Source organism: Metopolophium dirhodum, chromosome 5, assembly GCF_019925205.1.
Source record: "Metopolophium dirhodum isolate CAU chromosome 5, ASM1992520v1, whole genome shotgun sequence".
In the NCBI taxonomy this organism is placed as follows: Eukaryota; Metazoa; Arthropoda; class Insecta; order Hemiptera; family Aphididae; genus Metopolophium; species Metopolophium dirhodum.
This window is the reverse complement of record NC_083564.1, coordinates 24,399,155-24,419,600: the sequence shown is the minus strand read 5'-3', so window position 1 is coordinate 24,419,600 and position 20,446 is coordinate 24,399,155. Positions and strand designations below refer to the sequence as shown.

The 20,446-nt window shown below is 29.9% G+C and overlaps 1 protein-coding gene across 1 annotated transcript; it reads right to left on the bottom strand.

The window, feature by feature from the left end:
* Window positions 1-7,431: 7,431 nt before the first annotated feature.
* Window positions 7,432-20,427, bottom strand: LOC132945752 (protein singed wings 2). The gene is made up of 10 exons (XM_061015511.1): window positions 20,296-20,427; window positions 20,052-20,216; window positions 17,228-17,390; window positions 12,315-12,474; window positions 12,079-12,230; window positions 11,343-11,534; window positions 9,481-9,639; window positions 9,291-9,401; window positions 9,129-9,218; window positions 7,432-7,628 (listed from the first exon to the last, which is right to left on the bottom strand). Exons 1-10 carry the CDS (start codon window positions 20,322-20,324, stop codon window positions 7,446-7,448), a joined length of 1,404 nt encoding a protein of 467 aa, XP_060871494.1. The 5' UTR covers window positions 20,325-20,427; the 3' UTR covers window positions 7,432-7,445.
* Window positions 20,428-20,446: the final 19 nt, after the last annotated feature.

Below are 20,446 nucleotides of genomic sequence, written 5' to 3'. Positions count from 1 at the left end.
AGCCGGACGGTTAGTTACGGCTGGTTACGCCTAAACGCTGCCTTGGTGACTATCTGCTAGAAGTTACCGTTACCTAAATGGCAACCTTCGGCTAATTAATATATTATATGGATATCTCGTTCAAAAATTGTATCAAAACCACTTGTGGCATACACACCTCATACATAATGACAAATAAAAATAAATGAAGTAATCCTTTGTTAATGTATTCTTGTTGTCTTAATGTAGAAATGTATTAATTTACTGCGTTTAAATATAATTATATGACGTTTGAATTTTATTTATTAAAAAATTATAAGTGTAATAGTATAAGAATCGACCATAATAGACAATAGTAAAATGCATAATAACAACTAGCTCTAAGCTTCTAAACTAATGTATATCTACCGATAATGTGACGTAATTAACACTCGCTAAGTGTATTAATGAAATATCTTAGGCATTGAATACCTAAGTAATATAAAAAAAAACGACAACTTAATCCAAAGTTAATGATATAACTCAGATCAAACATAAAATTCTTATAAAAAAATTAATACACTTAGAAGTTTTGATTATTTAGCGAAACGAGGAATATAATATAATATTTTATTTAGCAATATGGGATTTTTTAGTTGTAAGTATTTAAAACTTTTTTTTTAATTTAAAAAAATATCGTTATAAAGAAGAGTTCCGCCTATTGTCTCTGTCTTTGATACCTATCAAAGTATGAATAGACCTACTAATATTAAAACTTAAGTTTGTACCATAGATGTAACTATATAGGATCTACATTTCGGGGGCTAAGTTGTTTTGAGAAAATCCGAGAAATATAATAGCACGAGATGCCCTAGATCTAAAATGCTTACCTTTAAATAAATTTGATAATAATATAGCCAATTCACTCTAATATTAAAGCTGACGAGACAAAATCGGTTTTGCTCAACGTAAATTTGTCATGTTGTACGTTTTTTAGACAGAGACAACATTTAATATTTATATATTATGTGGAAGAGACGCGTGGTCTTCTTAAATTAGTGTTCCGATTTCATTCATTACTGTGTGATGGTTTTTTTTTTTTTAAATATATTTCAGTTGACGTGCAGATGATAATAGTGCACAATATGTACATCAAGAAGAAACGACGAATATCAATACGGCTTTCTATGAAAGCAAGAAACGAAGAAAAAAGAACAAATTGTTAATACAAACAATAGTTTCATGAACACGCCGCACAGTCTGATATAAAACGAAATGAAAAATAAGCTAACAAGAGAAAAACCTACCTCGAGCGTAAAAAAAATTATTATAATAATAAACATTAGAAGATGTTTTTTTTTTTTTGTTGTTGTTCGTTGTCTAGCTAGGTCGTTGTGTGTAGTACCTATACAAGTGTTGAAAAGTTCTCACGTCACCGAAGTGTACAATATCTCCTAAAAGGAATTTTTCGCGAACACGGGACCCGCCGTATAATTTAAACTTAACGTAAAGCATTATATTATATACATCGTCGACGGTGACACAAGAACCGTATAAACTCGACGACGAAAACACGCGCTGTGATTAACCGCGTAATATATGTTTAAAATTATACAAATAAAAGTTTTTAAAACATAAGCTTTATCATGGCACGGATGTCTCATAACAATGCAGTATACCAAGACACGATTACGGTGATTACAACACTCGTTCCACACTGGAACTGCGACACTGACAGTATATTAATTCACTGTACCCATACATCTTAACCTCGGTTTGAAATTATTTGAATAACAACTTGTCATTTTGATTATTTCTAATATAACGTGTATTTAAAAAATACCCGTACTCCTAAGTGCCTCCATGCCTACCACCAATAACGGTTATGGCGCGTCGAAGTAGGTATAGTTTGAGTGATGGATTTGTCGAAAAAATATATTTAATGATAAAAAAAAAACACGATTAATGATCGCGATCTGCAGAGGGTTGGTATGGATTTCAGACACGGCATTGAGGTGGCGGTTTTAATTATATGCGCCGAAACCCATAAGAGATTGGAGCAGATCGGCGACCTGTTAGAAATTGATAGTTAAAGCAAATAACTCTGGAGCGGGTCTCGGAAAAAGACATACTCGATATAGATGGATGTTTTCATGTCCGGGTCACTTGTGGATTATAAAACAAAAAATATTCACTTGAGGCACTGACTGTTGATTATTAGTTGCAAAATCAGTTTTTTTTTCATTGTATGATGATAAATGATATTTTAAAATAAATGTGAACCTTTGTTTCTCCGTCAGAATGCTTGAATATGCAATACGTAAAAGATTCTTAGAAGTTGTTCTTTTAAAATATTAAAAATAAACAGTCAACACTCTATTTTTAATAAACGTTCAATCCGATAAAAAATTGAACATAAAATTTTAACGGAATTTGAACTTCAAACGTAAAATAACAGTTTTTGTCAAACTATTTTAGTTATATTGCTGTAGGTAATTCAATAATTAATATTAATAATAGGAACTTGAAATAAATAAATAATTTGTTTTTATTATACCACTGTTCTACACCGTACGTAAGTATCGACTTATAAGTAAATAAGAATAGTACGCGATATTATACTCTTATAAATTTTAAGTCTTATAATAATATGACATAATAATATTATAATAATAAAACAAACTTAAACTTTCTCAGAAAACTTGTTTGTGGTTCCACTAATGCACCTGAACTTCTTGCGGAGGTAAATTTTAGGATTCCTGGTAGGTCTTCCGGATTATTTGCTCCCATCTGCGTCCCATCTACATCACACCAACTATGGCGGTAACTACCCCATCCACTGAATGATACGTCTAGTAGACGAGAACCCTCTATATCATAATACCTTTCATATGTATAATCTTAAATGATCTATTTTTAAAATGTCTGTATAACGTCTTATTTTCAAGTTTCTTTACCTACACATATTGGGCAGCCATCCGTAATTTATGAGAAACAAAATAAAATAAAAATATATGCAATGTTTTTGACAAAAATTAGTTCAATATAGGTACCATATCACTTATAGAAAAATAAATTACAAACAGTAGAGTAAAATATAAATATATTAAAAAATATCCTTGCTCATAGGTCATAATCGATTTTCATTTACACATACATTACAGCAGTAACCCACTCAATTACTATGCGCACACCTAATGCCTCGCTACACCTACTATAGCTGTGAGATACCGATTTTTTTGATTTTTTTATTTATATCAATTAATATACATTGTATTCGAAACGTACATATTGTTACTATTTGTTCTGTGTTTCGGAAAAACATATGAAAAAAAAATAGCAACACGCTACTCGATATTTTTCCTTTATACGTAGAAAATCTATGTTTTTGTTGATAAGTAACCATGGCAATGAAAATCTTACTCAAAATCGGTCAGAAAAACAAATTTACGTTGAAATAAATTACCTACTAATTTGGCCAAAAATCCAACTTTGATCGGACGATTCCCCGAAATGTTCAAAAGGCATAGAAAACATTGCGGTAAAGAAACTTGGTAGAATTATTAGAATATTGCATATCCATATAAGAGAGGTATAAGATTAAACAAAAATGTACCCATCGAACTTCAACTTACAAATCAATTCTTTTGTTCGTAAAATATTCACATTAAAAATATATTAATAGCAATTTGCAACTAAATAACATAAATACATTTATGTTTACTTCATGATAATTTTAAATTGGTTTTCATGACGTTTGCAAATGTATAGACATAGAATTTGGACAAGTGAAAAACTAGCTAAGTCATTTCATTCCGGCTGATTATATTTAATTCTTAATGTACTTGAAAAACTAATTTTTCATTCATTTTACTCGTAATTTAATAACCTAACATGATATTAAACTCAATTGTTAAATGATCTTCGCTCAGAGTTATCTTCCTAATACCTATGTTATAATAGTCACTTTAGTTTCCAAATTTAACACCACACCACCTTGCCCCAATAGCTCCCCAAAATGTTGACCTATTTTTTTTACGTGCAAACAATATTATAGCACTTTCTTACCTTTTTTTACAATAAATATTTAACTCACTAGCTGAAATAAGAAAAGCGTGTTAAATCGTAGGTAGTAGCCAGTAGGTACGTATCGTAAAATAGTTAAATTATTAATATGTATAAATTGTGTTAGCAGAGGATGGGGAAAAAATGTACGTTACCCAAAAACAATAGATATATATCTATATTACATGTTATAAAAAATGTATTACCCGTGTTTTAAGGTTTTTTTTTAAATTTCTATAATTTCGACAGCGAAACTTTCATATTTCTGTCAATTAAACGTATATTTTGATTTTTTTTAGGTGTGGTTTAATTTATAAATTTATTGACAACGTTGGGCATTAACGAATTTAAACATACAATTTATGTCATCTGTCGAACACTTTTCACTAGATAAATCGTATAGGTACTAACGCCAAGTAAAATATGTTAAGTTGATTGTTGATGTAGTTCTCCACTAGCAGTAACTGTATTTTGAGGTCCGTGAAGTTAACCGCCAAATTCTAAATTTTTTGCTAAAGTATTCTCGATAGTTAGAATTTGTAAGTTTATTTGTAAGCGTGAATTGGTAAATTGTACAAGTTCAGCTGTTTTTAATTATCCACAAAAGTTTAAATCATGGCCAACTTCAAAACCTGGCCGTTTCCAGTTTAGTCGTTTACAAGTCTTTGACCGTGCTAAATCGTGTTACGCAATTTGTAAGCATAAACCGAAAAATGATTCTTCATCCCTCCCTTAATTACACCTAAAAAATAAGTTACCTGCACAATTTGCAAATACTTAAATTTGTAAGCACAAACTAAAAATGTGAATACAACCCCCTTTTAATTAATCATAAACGAGTTAATAATCAATGTATATATTATAGTATATACCTAACCACTATAAACAAATTTTTAATTAGTTTTTTTTCTTTGACCATGCCTGCCGCCGTCAGAAGAAGCTTCTTCCACCCCTAGGGCAAGTTTATGTTTTTAATGTATTTATAGATGCTCGTATTTTATCTATTAACGTGTATTCATACTCACCGAAAGGTTTGTTATTCATAAGCTTGATAAATCGCCTACGTCCGCAAAGTAGTTCGGACTCCGCCTCGACGCCATCCGATCGATTCGAAAATGTGTTTTCAGAGTATATAGTTCGTAGGTAAGCTATGCCCATTTAAAATTATGCAAAATCGTTTGTTTTTCGAAAAACACGTGGAAACCGACAAAGACAATCAAGTAGGGAAATTTAAAATCATTTATAATTAGGTAGGTATAGGATAGTAACTGTTATTTTATTTTTATTTAAGTCACTTGTTGCCTCATTAAAAACGTCTAATGTAGTAAGTGTACACGTTTCAGAAAAAAAAACATAACCAACAGATAAACCCATTTAAACTAACGATTGCAGGTGTGTGTGTTGGGTGGTGTTTTTTTTTCGCTTAGGTATTCGTTTTGATGGTCACTTCTGCAGAATTCCTAATGCTATAAATGGCAAATGTGACGGGAGAAGGCGTTCAAACGTAGCGTGGTGGAGGAGCGCAAAGGCACAGGATCGCGTCCTATACCTCGTGTCTGCGACTTTTTAAAGACACGTTAACCAAGACCCGAGACCATGCGGACCTAATCGACGACGCGACAACGTTTGTTCTACAAGTTAATTTTTAATAACGTTCAGTATCTATCTATTTATATTTACCCAAGGAATTTTACCAATAATACGCTGTTTGTTTATTTACAATTTACGTATTATGGGAAATATGGCTGTTTGTTTTGTATTTCAGATAAATAATTTCCGTAACAATACTACAGTTATGTATTCCACGAACAAAAGTTCCGTGTGTAGTTAAAAATATACTTGGAAACTTCAAACCAATAATTTTCAAAAATTCTCAAAAATCGATATGAAAATTGAGAAAATAGAACAAAAAAAAGGTGAGTAAGAGGATGTCGCTCTGCTGTACAGTAGGTTACAAGTGGGTCAATGTAATGGATGGTGTTAAATTTGAATTCAATGCGGTAATATCATTGTATAAGAAAAACGATTCTGAGAGAAAACGGTCAGTCAACCAATGATATTCCCAAGTATATTTGATGATATTATTGTGAATTAAGTAATTTATATATAACCTATTTATTTATTGACTTATTTTAAGCTGTTTACGGGCATTTTCGGTTTCCATTTTTTTTAGTTTTTTTTTTCTGTAAATATCAATAAAATTTTATTTGTTGGGTAAAAAAGCGTGAAAATTTAATATAAGGCTCCTAGTATATCGTTCTAACAGCAGTTGAATAAGCATTTAAAGTTCAAATTTTGACAAAATTTATCAAATTTATCATTTAATAATTATTTTGTAGTTAAAAATTTATAAAATGTTCAACTTTTATAGCTAAGGATTGAAAATTGAAAACAAGGGTCCACGTAAATAGGTTATATATAAATTACTTTATTCACAATAATATCATCAAATATACCTACTTGGTAACATCATAGGCTGACTGACCGTTTTCGCTCAGAATCGTTTTTCCTATGCAATGATATTACCGTATTGAATTCAAATTTAACACCATCCATTACAGTGACCCACTTGTAACCTACTGTACAGCAGAGCGACATCCACTTACCCATCTTTTTTTTTTTGTCTGGATTAATATGAGAAGCGTGTTAAATCAGTCGGTATGTAAAATGATTGTGCCATTAATATTTGTATTAAGTATTGTGTTAAAACTGTAGAGCATGAAAAAATGAAACGTTACCCAAAATCGATAGGGTTACCTGGTACATATTCAGCAATATGCATTAAACATATATTCTATAAAATTTATTTCTCGTATAATACTATAATATGTTTGTGTTATATTTAATTTCAGTACTTTTGTGGGTAGAAACAGAGCAAAGTTCTCTTTTTTCTGTCGACCAGACATTTATGATATTTGGATTTTTTTTTACAAATTAAACATCGGGTCTCGTTTATGCTGACGAGTGTGTCGAATAGCAGAAAAGTGTAACGAATGAAAATGTTAATTAAATAAAAAAAATAAAATACATGTACACTTTTAATGTTGTATGTTTTTTTTTTTCATCATCAACATTGAAGAACAAATTATTAAATTCATTTTGTAAAAAAAAACAATATAATATTATATTGTTTTCATCAGAATTCAAACTCCATCCAAATGGAAAACATTAATTGAATGTTTTGTAACCAATCATGGCAAATTTTTTTCTCATTCCGTTATGCCTAGGCACTACTAATTGTTATGTAAATTGTTAGCGTAGCGTATTTTAAGATTTAGATAGGAGTTTTTAACAAACAACTGTGCTCATTAACCACAGTAAATAGAACACATACAAGAACATATTGAAAAATATATATATATATACCTATATAATCACTCAAATTTAACACGAAAAAGAATTAAACGTATAATTTTTTAGTTTTATGGTAATAATGTGATAATACTAGGTAATCTGCCATATTTTTTATATAATATATAATCGTAAATAAACTTAATAATTACAACTACTATCAAACTGGCCAACAATACATTCAAACTATCCCAAAAATTCACCATGTCCGTCGCAGAATTTCTGCACAATGTATTCCGAGGAAGATCGTGAATCTAAAATAAATAAGTTTAATTTTAAATTGTAATTTTGTATTTATTTTTATTGATAATATATGTCCTACAGACCTATTAGCCTACTCCCACTTTTCTCAAAAATTTTTGAAAAACTTATCCTAAAACGTATTATCCCAATTATTGAATCAAATACTCCAAATAATCAATTTGGCTTCCGTACAAACCATAATACCATTCACCAAGTCCACCGCTTAGTAGACAAAATCTCATTCTCTCTGGAAAAAAAACAAATATGTACAGCCGCATTATTAGACATGGCCCAGGCCTTTGATAAAGTGTGGCACCAAGGCCTCCTTTTCAAACTGAAATCAATCTTCCCACCCTACTAATATCTATTATTCAAATCATACCTCGAAGACAGGAACTTTGTTGTACGCTCTGGTTCAGACTTATCTGAAATAAACCCCATCCATGCTAGAGTTCTCCAAGGTGCCGTAGTAGCTCCACTTTTATTTAATCTATACATCTCCGATCAACCAACAACCAACCATACAATCACAGGTGACTTTGCCGATGAAAAAGCTATTATGGCGCTTAACTCAGACCCTGAAATAGCCTCCAACCACATTCAAGTCCATTTAAATCTTCTCCAAACCTGGTACAAAGACTGGGGAATAAAAATAAACGAATCAAAATCAGACCACTGCACATTCACTCTAAGACCTAGAAACTGCCCTACCATAACCCTCAATAACCTACCCATTCCACCCACACAAAATGTCCGATATCTCGGACTCCACCTAGATCGTCGATTGACCTGGGCCCACCACATCCATACCAAACGTATTACCTTGAATAACCGATCCCGTCAGCTACGTCTTCTCCTTACATCTAAACACATCAATCTGAACAACAAAATACTTATATATACATTGCTACTAAAGCCCGTATGGTCATATTGTATACAACTTTGGGGCTCAGCCAAACCATCTAACATAAAAAAAATTCAAATATTCCAATCCAATGCCTTCGACAAATTACCAAAGCCCCTTTTTAAGTCTCAAACGATACACTTCATAAGGACCTCTCTATTTCAACAGTCCAACTTGTAGCCAAAACTCAATATAAACGATTCCACTCAAATCTCTCCAACCACCGAAATCCTCTAATCTCAAACCCATCTACCCTCAGCATTCCAGGTGACCCTGGAAGACATTTAAAATGAAAATGGTGTCGGGACCTCCTGACTGAATAAAACCCATCCACAACTCCAAGAAGTCCCATCACTGGATGGATTCTTCGCTCAAGTCTTCAGTCACTTTTTATTAATCTATTACAACACTTACGCTTATTGTAAAAATAATATATTTACAGATTGTGCAATAAAACAAATTAAAACAAAAAAAAAAAAAAGATAATACGTAGAATTTTGAACAGATATAATATATGTGTTTATTACTTACGTTGGGTACCTCAGGTTGTTAATGTTATTTAAATATAATAAGAAAATAGTTACATCATTTTCCAAAGAGCACTTACTGGAGTCATGTAATATTCATCATTTTGCTGGTATGAACATTTTATATCTGATAAGTCCATTATCAGTGATTTATATTTAATCAAAAAGTCCTTAAAAACCCAAAAAGTATATTATAAAAACAAAAGTCGTATAAAATCACAGTATGAACCGTTTTGATGTACCTGGAAAGCCGGAGCAAACAAACAATTGCAACGCCAAGGATTAGCACCTAAATAAAGTTGAACGATGTTACGATTGCGCTGGAACGCATTGTCTAATGCATACGTCGGTACCTTAAAAAAATAAATAATATTATGCATAAATCGGTTATGATTTGGTTCGTAAAACAATAAAAAAAAAACCATCACAAACTTTAGTCAAATTGTTTCCTTTAAAACTCATGACTCTGCAGCGTGCCAACCAATGTGATCCTTCTAATATGCTTATTGAACTAATCCGATTGTAGTCCAAATGGATGTCCAAAAGTTTTGTGTAGTAGCGATTGGTAAGCAAATCGTCCAATGTGGATATCTAATTTTACCAACAATTGTTACCATTTATAATAGGGTATAGTACAAAACACGCTGTTAATTTATTACGATATTATCCCTTATACCCTCGGGTATTTATTACTATATTTAAGCCGATCTCCAATACACAATTCCACGTTTATAACAATACATGGGCTTAAAAATGTTATAAGACCATTATTTTTCAACGTTAACTATTAATGAGAATTTTTTTTTGTCGTGAGCAACTTTTTTCCAAGCTCTGAGGTCAATTATACTCAAAACCAACAAATCGTATTTTTAAAACAAAAAAAATTATAATTAGTCGATTTTTTACATGATATACTATTTACAATTATAATATTATAGTCTATTTTATTTATTTATTTATTTATTTGACAAAATATGTCCTCTAAAAAATTGTCGTACAGATACACGCATATGTATGCAGACTGTTATGCTAACTGATACCAATTTTAAAACTCAATTTTTTTTTCGTTAATATTAAACCATAATGTTTAATTTTTTTAATTTTATTTATTAATTTTAGCATAATTTAATTATAATACAATAATAACAATAATATTATTAAAACCCGATACGTCCGCTAGTTTTGCGTGTTCCCGCCCGTATTGGTGCTTTTATTTAAATTAAACTACTTTATTAACAATATAATAAAAAGTTGGTACGATAGGTAATTTCTGATTTCACTAAGATCTTATGGATGAAAAATATCACATTTACAAATGAAAAAAAATAAAACTATTATTTTTTGGTATTTTAAACTTTTAAAGATTTTGAAGTTTATAAGTTTTTTGACTATAACTTACAAAGAAAATTTGAACAATTTTTTATTACGAGCATGCAAAAACACAAAAATTGCTTAGAAGCTAAACGGCATTTGTTTCAATATTTCATATTTTTACCTATTAGTTATTTCTTAAGGGGACCTATCGATTCCGCCAATGTAGCATCGATTCCGCCAGTTCAGGTATTCTAAAAACAACCTATCGCACCCACCAATTTTTACCTCAGCCTAGTACGTGCTGCAGCTGTCTTACTCAGCTATTTCTGTCATAATAATATATCTACAAAATAATTCAACAATTAATTTAAATATTAAAGATAAATTAATAATTAATAGAATAATTAATACAGTACAATATTAAATATACAAAAAAAATACAAATAAAATTTGATAACATTTTTTATCGTGTATACATTACATACATAATATTACATATACGATGTTGTCAAATGTCAAAAGTTGTACAATATTATTATTTGTTTATATACAATATACAATACACATAAACAAAACAAATATAGTTTAAAGTTGTACAATAATATTTTTTATAATGTGATAATGCCTAACTAATGAAATGTAAATGGTTAATTTTTTGAGCTTCATAAACTATTAATAAATCTACGATTGCGATTACGATTTACGATTTACTATAATTGTTGTTTGGGAGATTTATTTTTTTCCTGGTGGAATCGATAGATTGTTTTTAGACTACATGTACTGGCGGAATCGATATACCTTATCCCCTAATATAAAAAAGTCTGGTGGAATCGATGAAACCTCATTTCTTGAATAACCCGGGCAACGGGATACACTTTTTCCTCCCCCTCCCCCCCCTCACACACACACGCACACCTAATAACGTGCCTGTTTCTGATAGTATAACGTTTTCGGAATATATAATATAATTGTAATCTTACCTGATTTCCTTGGACTAATAATGTTGTGGTATTGTGTGGCAGTATTTTTGGTAGCATTTTCAAGCCCCTATAACTGCAATCGACTGTTATCACTGGATGTAAGTTAAACGATGGGCCCCTACCGCGCACTACGTTGTCCAGCGTACAGACGCAATAGTCGGGAGGACTGCTAGGACACTCTTTTTCCAAATCCTGACGGAACGCATACATTTTATATTTGTATGCTTCGATCATATTCTATTTTTATATTTGATATGTATCTAATCAAATGTGATTATAAAATCAAATTATAATAAACTTTCGTTGACATATCGTCGACTTCAGGATCCTAGACGGCTGAATTTATTGAAAATTGTAAATATATAAATGTTATATGTAGGTATCTAAATATTTCCGTGTTAATATATTACATACATAACGGAAACGATTAAAAAATAAGTACTGCTATTTTTGCAAACCGTAAGATAGTGAGCTATTAATATTATTTATAAAAAAAATTTAAAATTCTAATCTATACCACTCGAGAATTTGAGATGACACACTATTATTCCGTAGTCATCTCACCATTATATTGTACCTTCCTTTTAACAATATCAAATAATAAATGATAACGATGTTATAATTAAGAACAATAAAAAAACAATAAATATATAAACTATAAAGCCGAATCATCATTGAGTTAGATATGTATACTATAGTACCTATCAAATAAACGTATACAATATTATAAACATACACTTAATAGCCGCAATACAGGAATCACAGGTTTTCCTATATATTTGTATCCGCCACAGGTCATGCGGTTGGAATCCATCACTTTGTAAGTCAACGAATCTTTTGATACATGGAGTAACCAAAATAAATCGTTTTTACAAAACCAAAACTCTCCTAAAATATAAGACAATTTTATCTTATAACTGACGATAAGGCCATGCAAATATTCAACACCTATAGAATAAACTCATTACTCACCAGCTAACCAAATTTGTTTCAATTTCGGTAAGTATTCCATTGTAGGGGAGTACAAGTGATTGAACTTATTGTAACTCAAATCCAAGACTTCTAAAGACGACAAGTACTTAAATGCACTGTACTTAACGCGCTCCAAATTCAAATGGGATAAATTTAAAGTCTATACAATCAACGTATAACAATAATGCTGCATTAATTTATTTATTTTGTTGTAAAATATTGTATAAATAATTCATGCTGTTTTACTATTATCACTATAGTTTTAAATACTACACTAAATGCATTTAATACTTAACGAAAGCCCATTGTGTAGTAAGCTTTCCGTAATCATATGCATCATGTATCATAATAATATGTCATGCACTCGCTATTTTCAAAACTTAAACCCAATTAATATGATATAGCCCGATATAGGTATAAATAAAAACCAATGTTATGACCATAATATGATGTATAGTGATGTGTGTGTATGTGTGTAACTTCATAAGTTAATCATTAATTTAAATATCCATAATATTATGTATAGTTTAAATTTTAAATAGGTGTGTTTACAAAATACTTTAGACCAGCCATATATAAATTTTTTTAAATGTTTTGATTGTCATTGTCATTCAGGAGAGCTTTACCACTTTTTATATAGTATATATTAAAACAAACAAAATAGGTTACTCATTACCGTGTAACCCACAAATCTTATCTATTTGTACACAATCATAAAATACGCTTTGATGTATAATCACTAATCAGTATATTATATTATATATTATAATGAATTGTAAAAATATAATATTTTGTGTACTTCAAAATGATTAATGAGATAAGAAAACAAGTACTTACAATTATTTATAGGTACATAAAAATATCATAAGGAACATACAACTATAAAAGCACTGATTAAAAAGAAAAAATAATAAATAAATTTATTAAAACAGTAGGTCAAATTCTATGCCAATTATATTCGAATAAACCACGATGGGAACCTGTTTATTTTTATTATTTATTTAAAAAAAAAAAAGAAAAAGCTCATTAGAAACATGGAATTTACCTATTTGAAGTTTAACACAAATGTATACCAACTTATTTTAAAAGGGGTTTAAAAATATACATACAAAATTATCCATTTAACGTACCTATTCATTTTCCCAGTCGATATTTGTGATTCTAAAAAATCCCCAGCACTCAGAAGGATAGAAAAAACATTCAAATTATAAATATCTTTATAACAGTATAGGTACTACACGAATTTTAATCATCGATTTTATGCAATCAAAATCAAATCTTGTCAAGTTGTATCCAGTTGTATCAGATCCAGACCAAGCCAAACTAATACAATTTGAATTCTTATACTATTGTTAATGTTCCGGGGTGCAACTTTGATCAATTAAAATGGAAACAATATCTTTAAATAAACGTTTAAAAAATACCGATAAAGTATTAAGGTACAAGAGAGGTTGTGATTGCAACAAGTTATGACGAGTTTAGAATTTGTTTTGAATCGCTAAGTACCTAAGTACGTAAAGTCCCCCAACCGTGTAGTAATTATGTTTCATTTTTCAACGCCATGAATATTGTACTGGCAAGGCGGAGGTCTTGGACAATTGAATTTTAAAACAGGCCTAATAAGTAAAAAGTAAAGTACATACCCACCTTAATGATACTATACAGTGTTAACGACATACAGCGTAACGAGACGACAAGTACCCGAGTTAACTGATGGGGTGAACAGCGCTTTCTATTTACCCATTAATAAATTGTTATTTTTATGCGCTTATATATATATATATATGATATAACCTTTTGTATTTTTTTTTTTAAACGATCAATCTCTAAATAACGCACAATGTTCAGCAAAATATATAATATAAGACTGTTTAATTTGCTTTATGTCTCGGTGACTCGGTGAGCACCCTGGAAATTATGGAAGGTTGTTCGTCATACAAAACATTTTACATTTTTTTCAAAAGATGAATCATCCCGAGTAGGTTTGTTAGGTATCTGTAAAATATTTCCAGATATTCCGTCAACTAAAACTCCTTCCGGTCATACACAGAAAAGAAAAAAAATCATATACTATAAACGCAATATCAAAGACAACACTAACTATTCCTCACCGTCAATGTATAATATTTTTATTTTTAATGAAAAATATCGCGTTAAATATTGTAATACAATTTTTTTGACTTTTGAAAAACACTATCGAATAGTGATTATTAATTATATTCTATTATGAATTATTATCATATTATGGTTTTAAACTTTTTAAAAGGTTTTGATGTTTACTGGATATACATCCTCCTATTTAACACGTAGGTACATTTTGAAGTGATTACATTTTTCGAACAAAAATGAACTCAAGATGCTCGTTATTTCACTATGCGTAAACCAACCTACCTTCGGGTATATAACGTAAATTTTAATACATTATCTCTTTCTGTACATCCATTACATAATTTATTGCAAAAAACCAACAGAATAAAGAAATATGACCAACCCGTAAGAATATTGGGGGAAAAACGAATGGTTATAAGAAAAAAGTGACTAGGATAGTTACTTATCTAATAGTCTGTGATTTGACCTTTTGACCACGTGTCCAGATAACCATGGTACAGAAAAAAAGTTTCCAAAACCCATGAGCTCGATTTTTTTACACTGCCCCCAATAGCACATAAACATAATAATATATATTATGCCATATACACATCACACAGTTATAGATATTTTTTTTTTTTAATACAAGAAGGTACCAACAAACATAACATTATAGTGTAGGTACCTACCAGCCTACATGAAAATGAAAACTAATAATTTAAATTTAAAAATGTTTATTCATAAAATATAAGCTCTATAATTGAATTGGCTATCTTGTAAAAGTATAAGAAACAAAAACTTAATAAAAAAAAAAAATGGTGGGCTTCTATAATAAAGTAATCATTTTCCAAGATATGAATTTTTTAAATATCATTGAAGGGGATAAACACTGTAGTGTACTTAGGATGATTTCCTAGTTTGTAATTATACATAATAATATTACGATTAAATAGTTACGATTTTTTTTTTTTCCAATCACGCTATATGTGTTTTCGTACAATGATTTTAAATAAATATTTCTTAATTTACCAATTTAATTGCACATACGTGTGCATAAATGAGAAAAAACAATAAAGAATGTATTTTTAAGAAAACGTTTGGTATAATTTTTAAAAAAAACCGAAAATTGCACACAATCACTATATTTGTTATGTTTGACCCAGATGATAATTTAAAAAATTAATTAACTCCTTTTCAACTGAGATAGCTGCCATTATTAGAGTTAAATGTTTTTTTCCTTTTTAAGTATCAGTTAACAATTGGGCATTATTTTACATTATTTTTATATTACTATTCCCTATATTATACGCCATGAAGTAGACAGACATTTTTTTCAAAAATCGTTAAAAGCTAATTTTTCGTCGGCGAAGTGGGCATGAATCCTGTAACTACTCACAAAGGTACACTAAACAGAATTGTAAGGTCCATGAGTTATAGGATTCTCATTCTAGGGATTATGATTTGGATTAAGATGAACAATCAATTATTAGAATATCGTTCCTATGGACCACAATAGGACAATATATTATTATGTACCAGTGTACCACTATTATAGTAGGTAACCTTTTACGATCACTATGCTAAATTACCACCTATGCATAACATATTATTTTACATTTGACACCTTGTGTACCTACTACCTATAAAGTATTATATTACGTCTGATATAATGAGATGTAAAGAGGGAAACTGAGCTATTTTTTTTCAACGGACAATATTGAGTTTTTTTTTATATTCTTCAATAATAATAACATACACTAAACGGAACCAGAGACAGAAAAAAAAGTTTTTTACTGCCTACGAAACTATGTCAAAATGGTCTACAGAATAATTCATCTCATTAAAATATGGTTTTTCGTTCAGCTCGGTTCTAAAAGTGGATATATTAGGTACGTACCTATATTACAGGGTAGATATAATATACCGACGTCAGTTTTGTGATAAATTATAATGTTAAATAACTTTTTACGCGATGGTATTAACATAAATTATACAAACTTACTTTAATTACTTTAAAGGCATTCTATTGTTATACAAAGACATATGTACATATATATAAATTGGCATTCGTTTGGCAGGTGACCTAACTGACCCTCCCTTAAGTTTAGTAGGTGATCTACCAGACCATAATGCGGTTTAGTAATTTACAGTAAATTAATTAACTATTTTTGGAACACATTTTTGTTCATAAATAATAATGTCGAAGGGAAGTCCAATGTAAAATATTAAGTAATTTAATACCTATATTCACGTGCTTAGACCTATGGTGTGTTCATGAAACGGTACATTTTTCTTTAAAAAAAATCTTAGACCTTTGAAGTGACGCAATCACACAAACTATTTAATGTATGTGGTCAATATTCAAAATTAAAATGTGGCGAAGAACACAAAAAATACAACTCCGGAAGTTTTTCCTTTTCTTCCTAATTAGTAATTTCATTGAAGTCCGTTATAAGACAATAATAGAAAAAAATTATATTTTATCGTTATAACCAAATTCAATGTAACAATAATTTAATTGAAATTATTTTTAGTTAATTATATTTTTTTTTTTTGCATTTTATAATAAGTAATAACGAGTTGAAATAATAAATGTTCTTTTGTCCTCACTAAATATTAGTATTAACCACAGTACCAGTAAGTCATCACTCATCTGCTAAACGAATATCTGATATGTATAATATATTATACACGATAAGCATGTTTGAGTGACAATTATAATGATGCACATGTCATGTTATAATATTATATTATATATTATATACCAAACAATAAAATGTAATATATATTTCCGTTTGGCTTGACCGAGGTTCCGAGATAGTTACCTTTAAGTTTTGCAAGAACTCCGGAAACTCGCCAATAATTTCTTTGATTTTGCTTTTGGTTATTGTCAACTTCCCGAGTTGTGAGTAAGGACGCAACGACACAGCTGGGTCGAACTTGTCCAGCGGCCAATGACACAGCGTGAGCGTTTGAAATAAAATATAACTGACAAACAGTTAATTCGGACACTAATTAAATGGCATCTATATTGATACTGTGCTATGTATCTATATTTTATGTATATCCTTGTGTTGTTTTTTTCTTAAGTGCCTATATGCAGCGATGGGCAGTATTTCAATTATTAAATTAATAATTAATAAATTAAATTTTAAAGTATTCTTATTTTAAAAATATACAATATACAAAATACATTATAAAAAGTGTGGAAAGTTGGTAACCCCTAAGCTGTTTAGTAGGTTCGAGTGTACATCGCCATTGAGTGAGTCACTGTAATGTATATGTGTTCAATTTAAATCCAACGATAAATCATTGCATATGAAAAACGCTTCTGAGCGGAGACGGTCTGTCAGCATATATTACTAATTATTATATTATTATAATTTTTATTTTATGATATTTCTATTTATTTTACTATTATCATTACGGTAAGTTGATTTAATTTTTGCCAGAAACATTGCATTTATTATTTTATTAATATGTAATTATTGTAACAGTATGTTATAATATTTATGTAATTTATTATTTGTATTAAAATTTGAGTAAATACCGCCTTACCGTAAACGGTGTGAATAGTTTCGTGGCATAAATATAAAATAGCTTAAAATTTATCTAAATATTCTGAAAATTTATCTATTATGTTCACCAGGTGATCCATTTAAATGTTTACAGTCTACATGTATTATTGAAAAAAAAAAAGTACAAGTTTAATTTGTTTAAGAATATTATTTTTATATAATTTGATATCATTTCAAAACAACTTTTATAAAAAAAATTACATTTTTTACTATTTTTTAAGATTTTACTTTTTTGAATACTACCATACATTTTTTATTTCATATTCCAAAGCAGAATATTATTCGGAGTTTTTCAATGCATAAAAATAAAATTTCGGAGGAGAATTCATTAGTTACGAGTATACTTAAATTTTAGATTAGCAGAGTACCTAGTGGACAACATTGTGTGGGGTACCCTTGACCCGCAACACCGCTAATCTATAAACTTTGAATGCTTATAAGTTATAACTAAGATTTTTTTTTTAGAAATTAATGTTTTTCTGAAGGATCAAAAACAATCCTTTCCAAGCACAAAATTTGTTGTGTGTATCAAAGAAACAAAAATTCTACTGTAATTTTGCAACTATTTGCATTTTATTAATTTATTTTTATTTTAAAGGCATTTTCTGTTTAATATTTATAAATGTTTAATTTTAGATCAAATTCTCCTCAAACTGTGTACTTTAGATTTAAAGACGTATACGACAGTCGCAATGAACGGTTAATTGCAAAGAATTGTATAGTTAGAGTTGAACCTTTTCGTTATCAAACGATGAATTACTCCTGTTAGTTGTTACTAATAAAATGATGCGAGTAATCGCAAAAATCATATGATTCATAGGACTTGAATTAACTGAGATAAACACCGAGTTTCTTATGATAATGTTTTGTGCTAGGTAGTAGGTACATATTATACGTTAGACATGTTTAGCTGATGTTCCACAGAAGTCTACCAGGTTCAAAAAATATGGCATGCTTCCATTTAGATTAAGCTTTATAATATAAATAATATGATTTTATTAATATATAATAATACAATTTTTTACTATTTTTAGAGAATTTTTTTAGAGGCTATATAGAAACCTTGTATTATATATTCAATCATAAGCCATAAAGATTGCATATATTATACATTTTTCACTATAAAATAATTTGCAAGTCAAATAATGTCAACATTTGAACTTTAAACGCTTATAAAAAAATTGTGCCTTTTTATTTCAAATATTTGTATACAACACTTTATTTAGGGTCTTATATTAAATTGTCAAGGCTTTTGACCAAACTTACCACTTTTTTATCAACATTTAACCAAAAAAAATCAAATACCTATAAATAGGTATCTTAAAATTGGACTCAATGTTTTGAAAATTTCAAAAATATTTAAAACGCTTGTAAACGAAAAATCTATGAGAATGTATTTTTGAAATTTTTAATTGCAGTAAGAACAACTTATGAAGAACATTGTAATACATTTTTAAATATTTTACTCATACAAAAATATCGTCATAAATAAATTGAAAATTAATTTAGTCATAAATTTAAAATATCTATTAATAGAACAATAAGAGCATGGATATTATGAAAATGATATTATGTCTAATAAATTATGATTTAAATATTTGGTAACAATTTTAAGTAGGTATACTTATCTATAGTTATTAATTTTTTAATTACAAACAAAAGAACAAAACTGACTGTCACAAACTGGTTTTAAGTAAAAATTCCAGTTTTTCTATACACAAAAAAGAATGAACATCGACACAATCTAATCTAACCTAACCAATACACTAATAACGTTCCTCTCAGAATCTAAAATAGTAGCGGTATCTTGTATTTGTATTTTTCTCACAAATTCGTATAATGTATTTTGTATTTCAGTGCCCTAACCTGATGTATTTTGTATTTGAAGCACACGAAGAGGCGTGTTTTTGCCCATCCCACCTGCCAGTAGGTTAGGTTTTATATGGCCTATTAATTTGAACGACATCCATCAAATTGTCATATTAAAAATCTCGTTAACCACTCATATCTCAATAGGTTTGACTCTATATATATATAAGTGCACGCGAATAATCGCTCGCGACTTACTCACTCTTCGGCCGAGTAATCCTCGCGGAAACCGCCGCTGCAAGTCACTCGATACCCATCCGTCTTGTTGACGCTCATGCACTTGTTCTGGGGCGTTGGGGACACGCACAATTCGCCGAATTTCGTACCCGCTGAAACGACCCGATGCAACGACAGTACCGCGGTGGACCTGAAAGTAATTCCGCAAAATTACGGCCGCTCGTACCATATTGCTGCAGACTGAAGGTGCAGTCGTCGAAATAGCTCACGTCAAAACAGCCACGTGGAATGCGTCCATTTTCCTAGCCCGGAGTGCCTATTATGGACGTCTGGCAAGTCACACCCCCGCGTGAAGCGATTACGACGGCCATGAGATAACGGGGTACAGATTTATGACTCAGTAAACATATGAACAGTAGG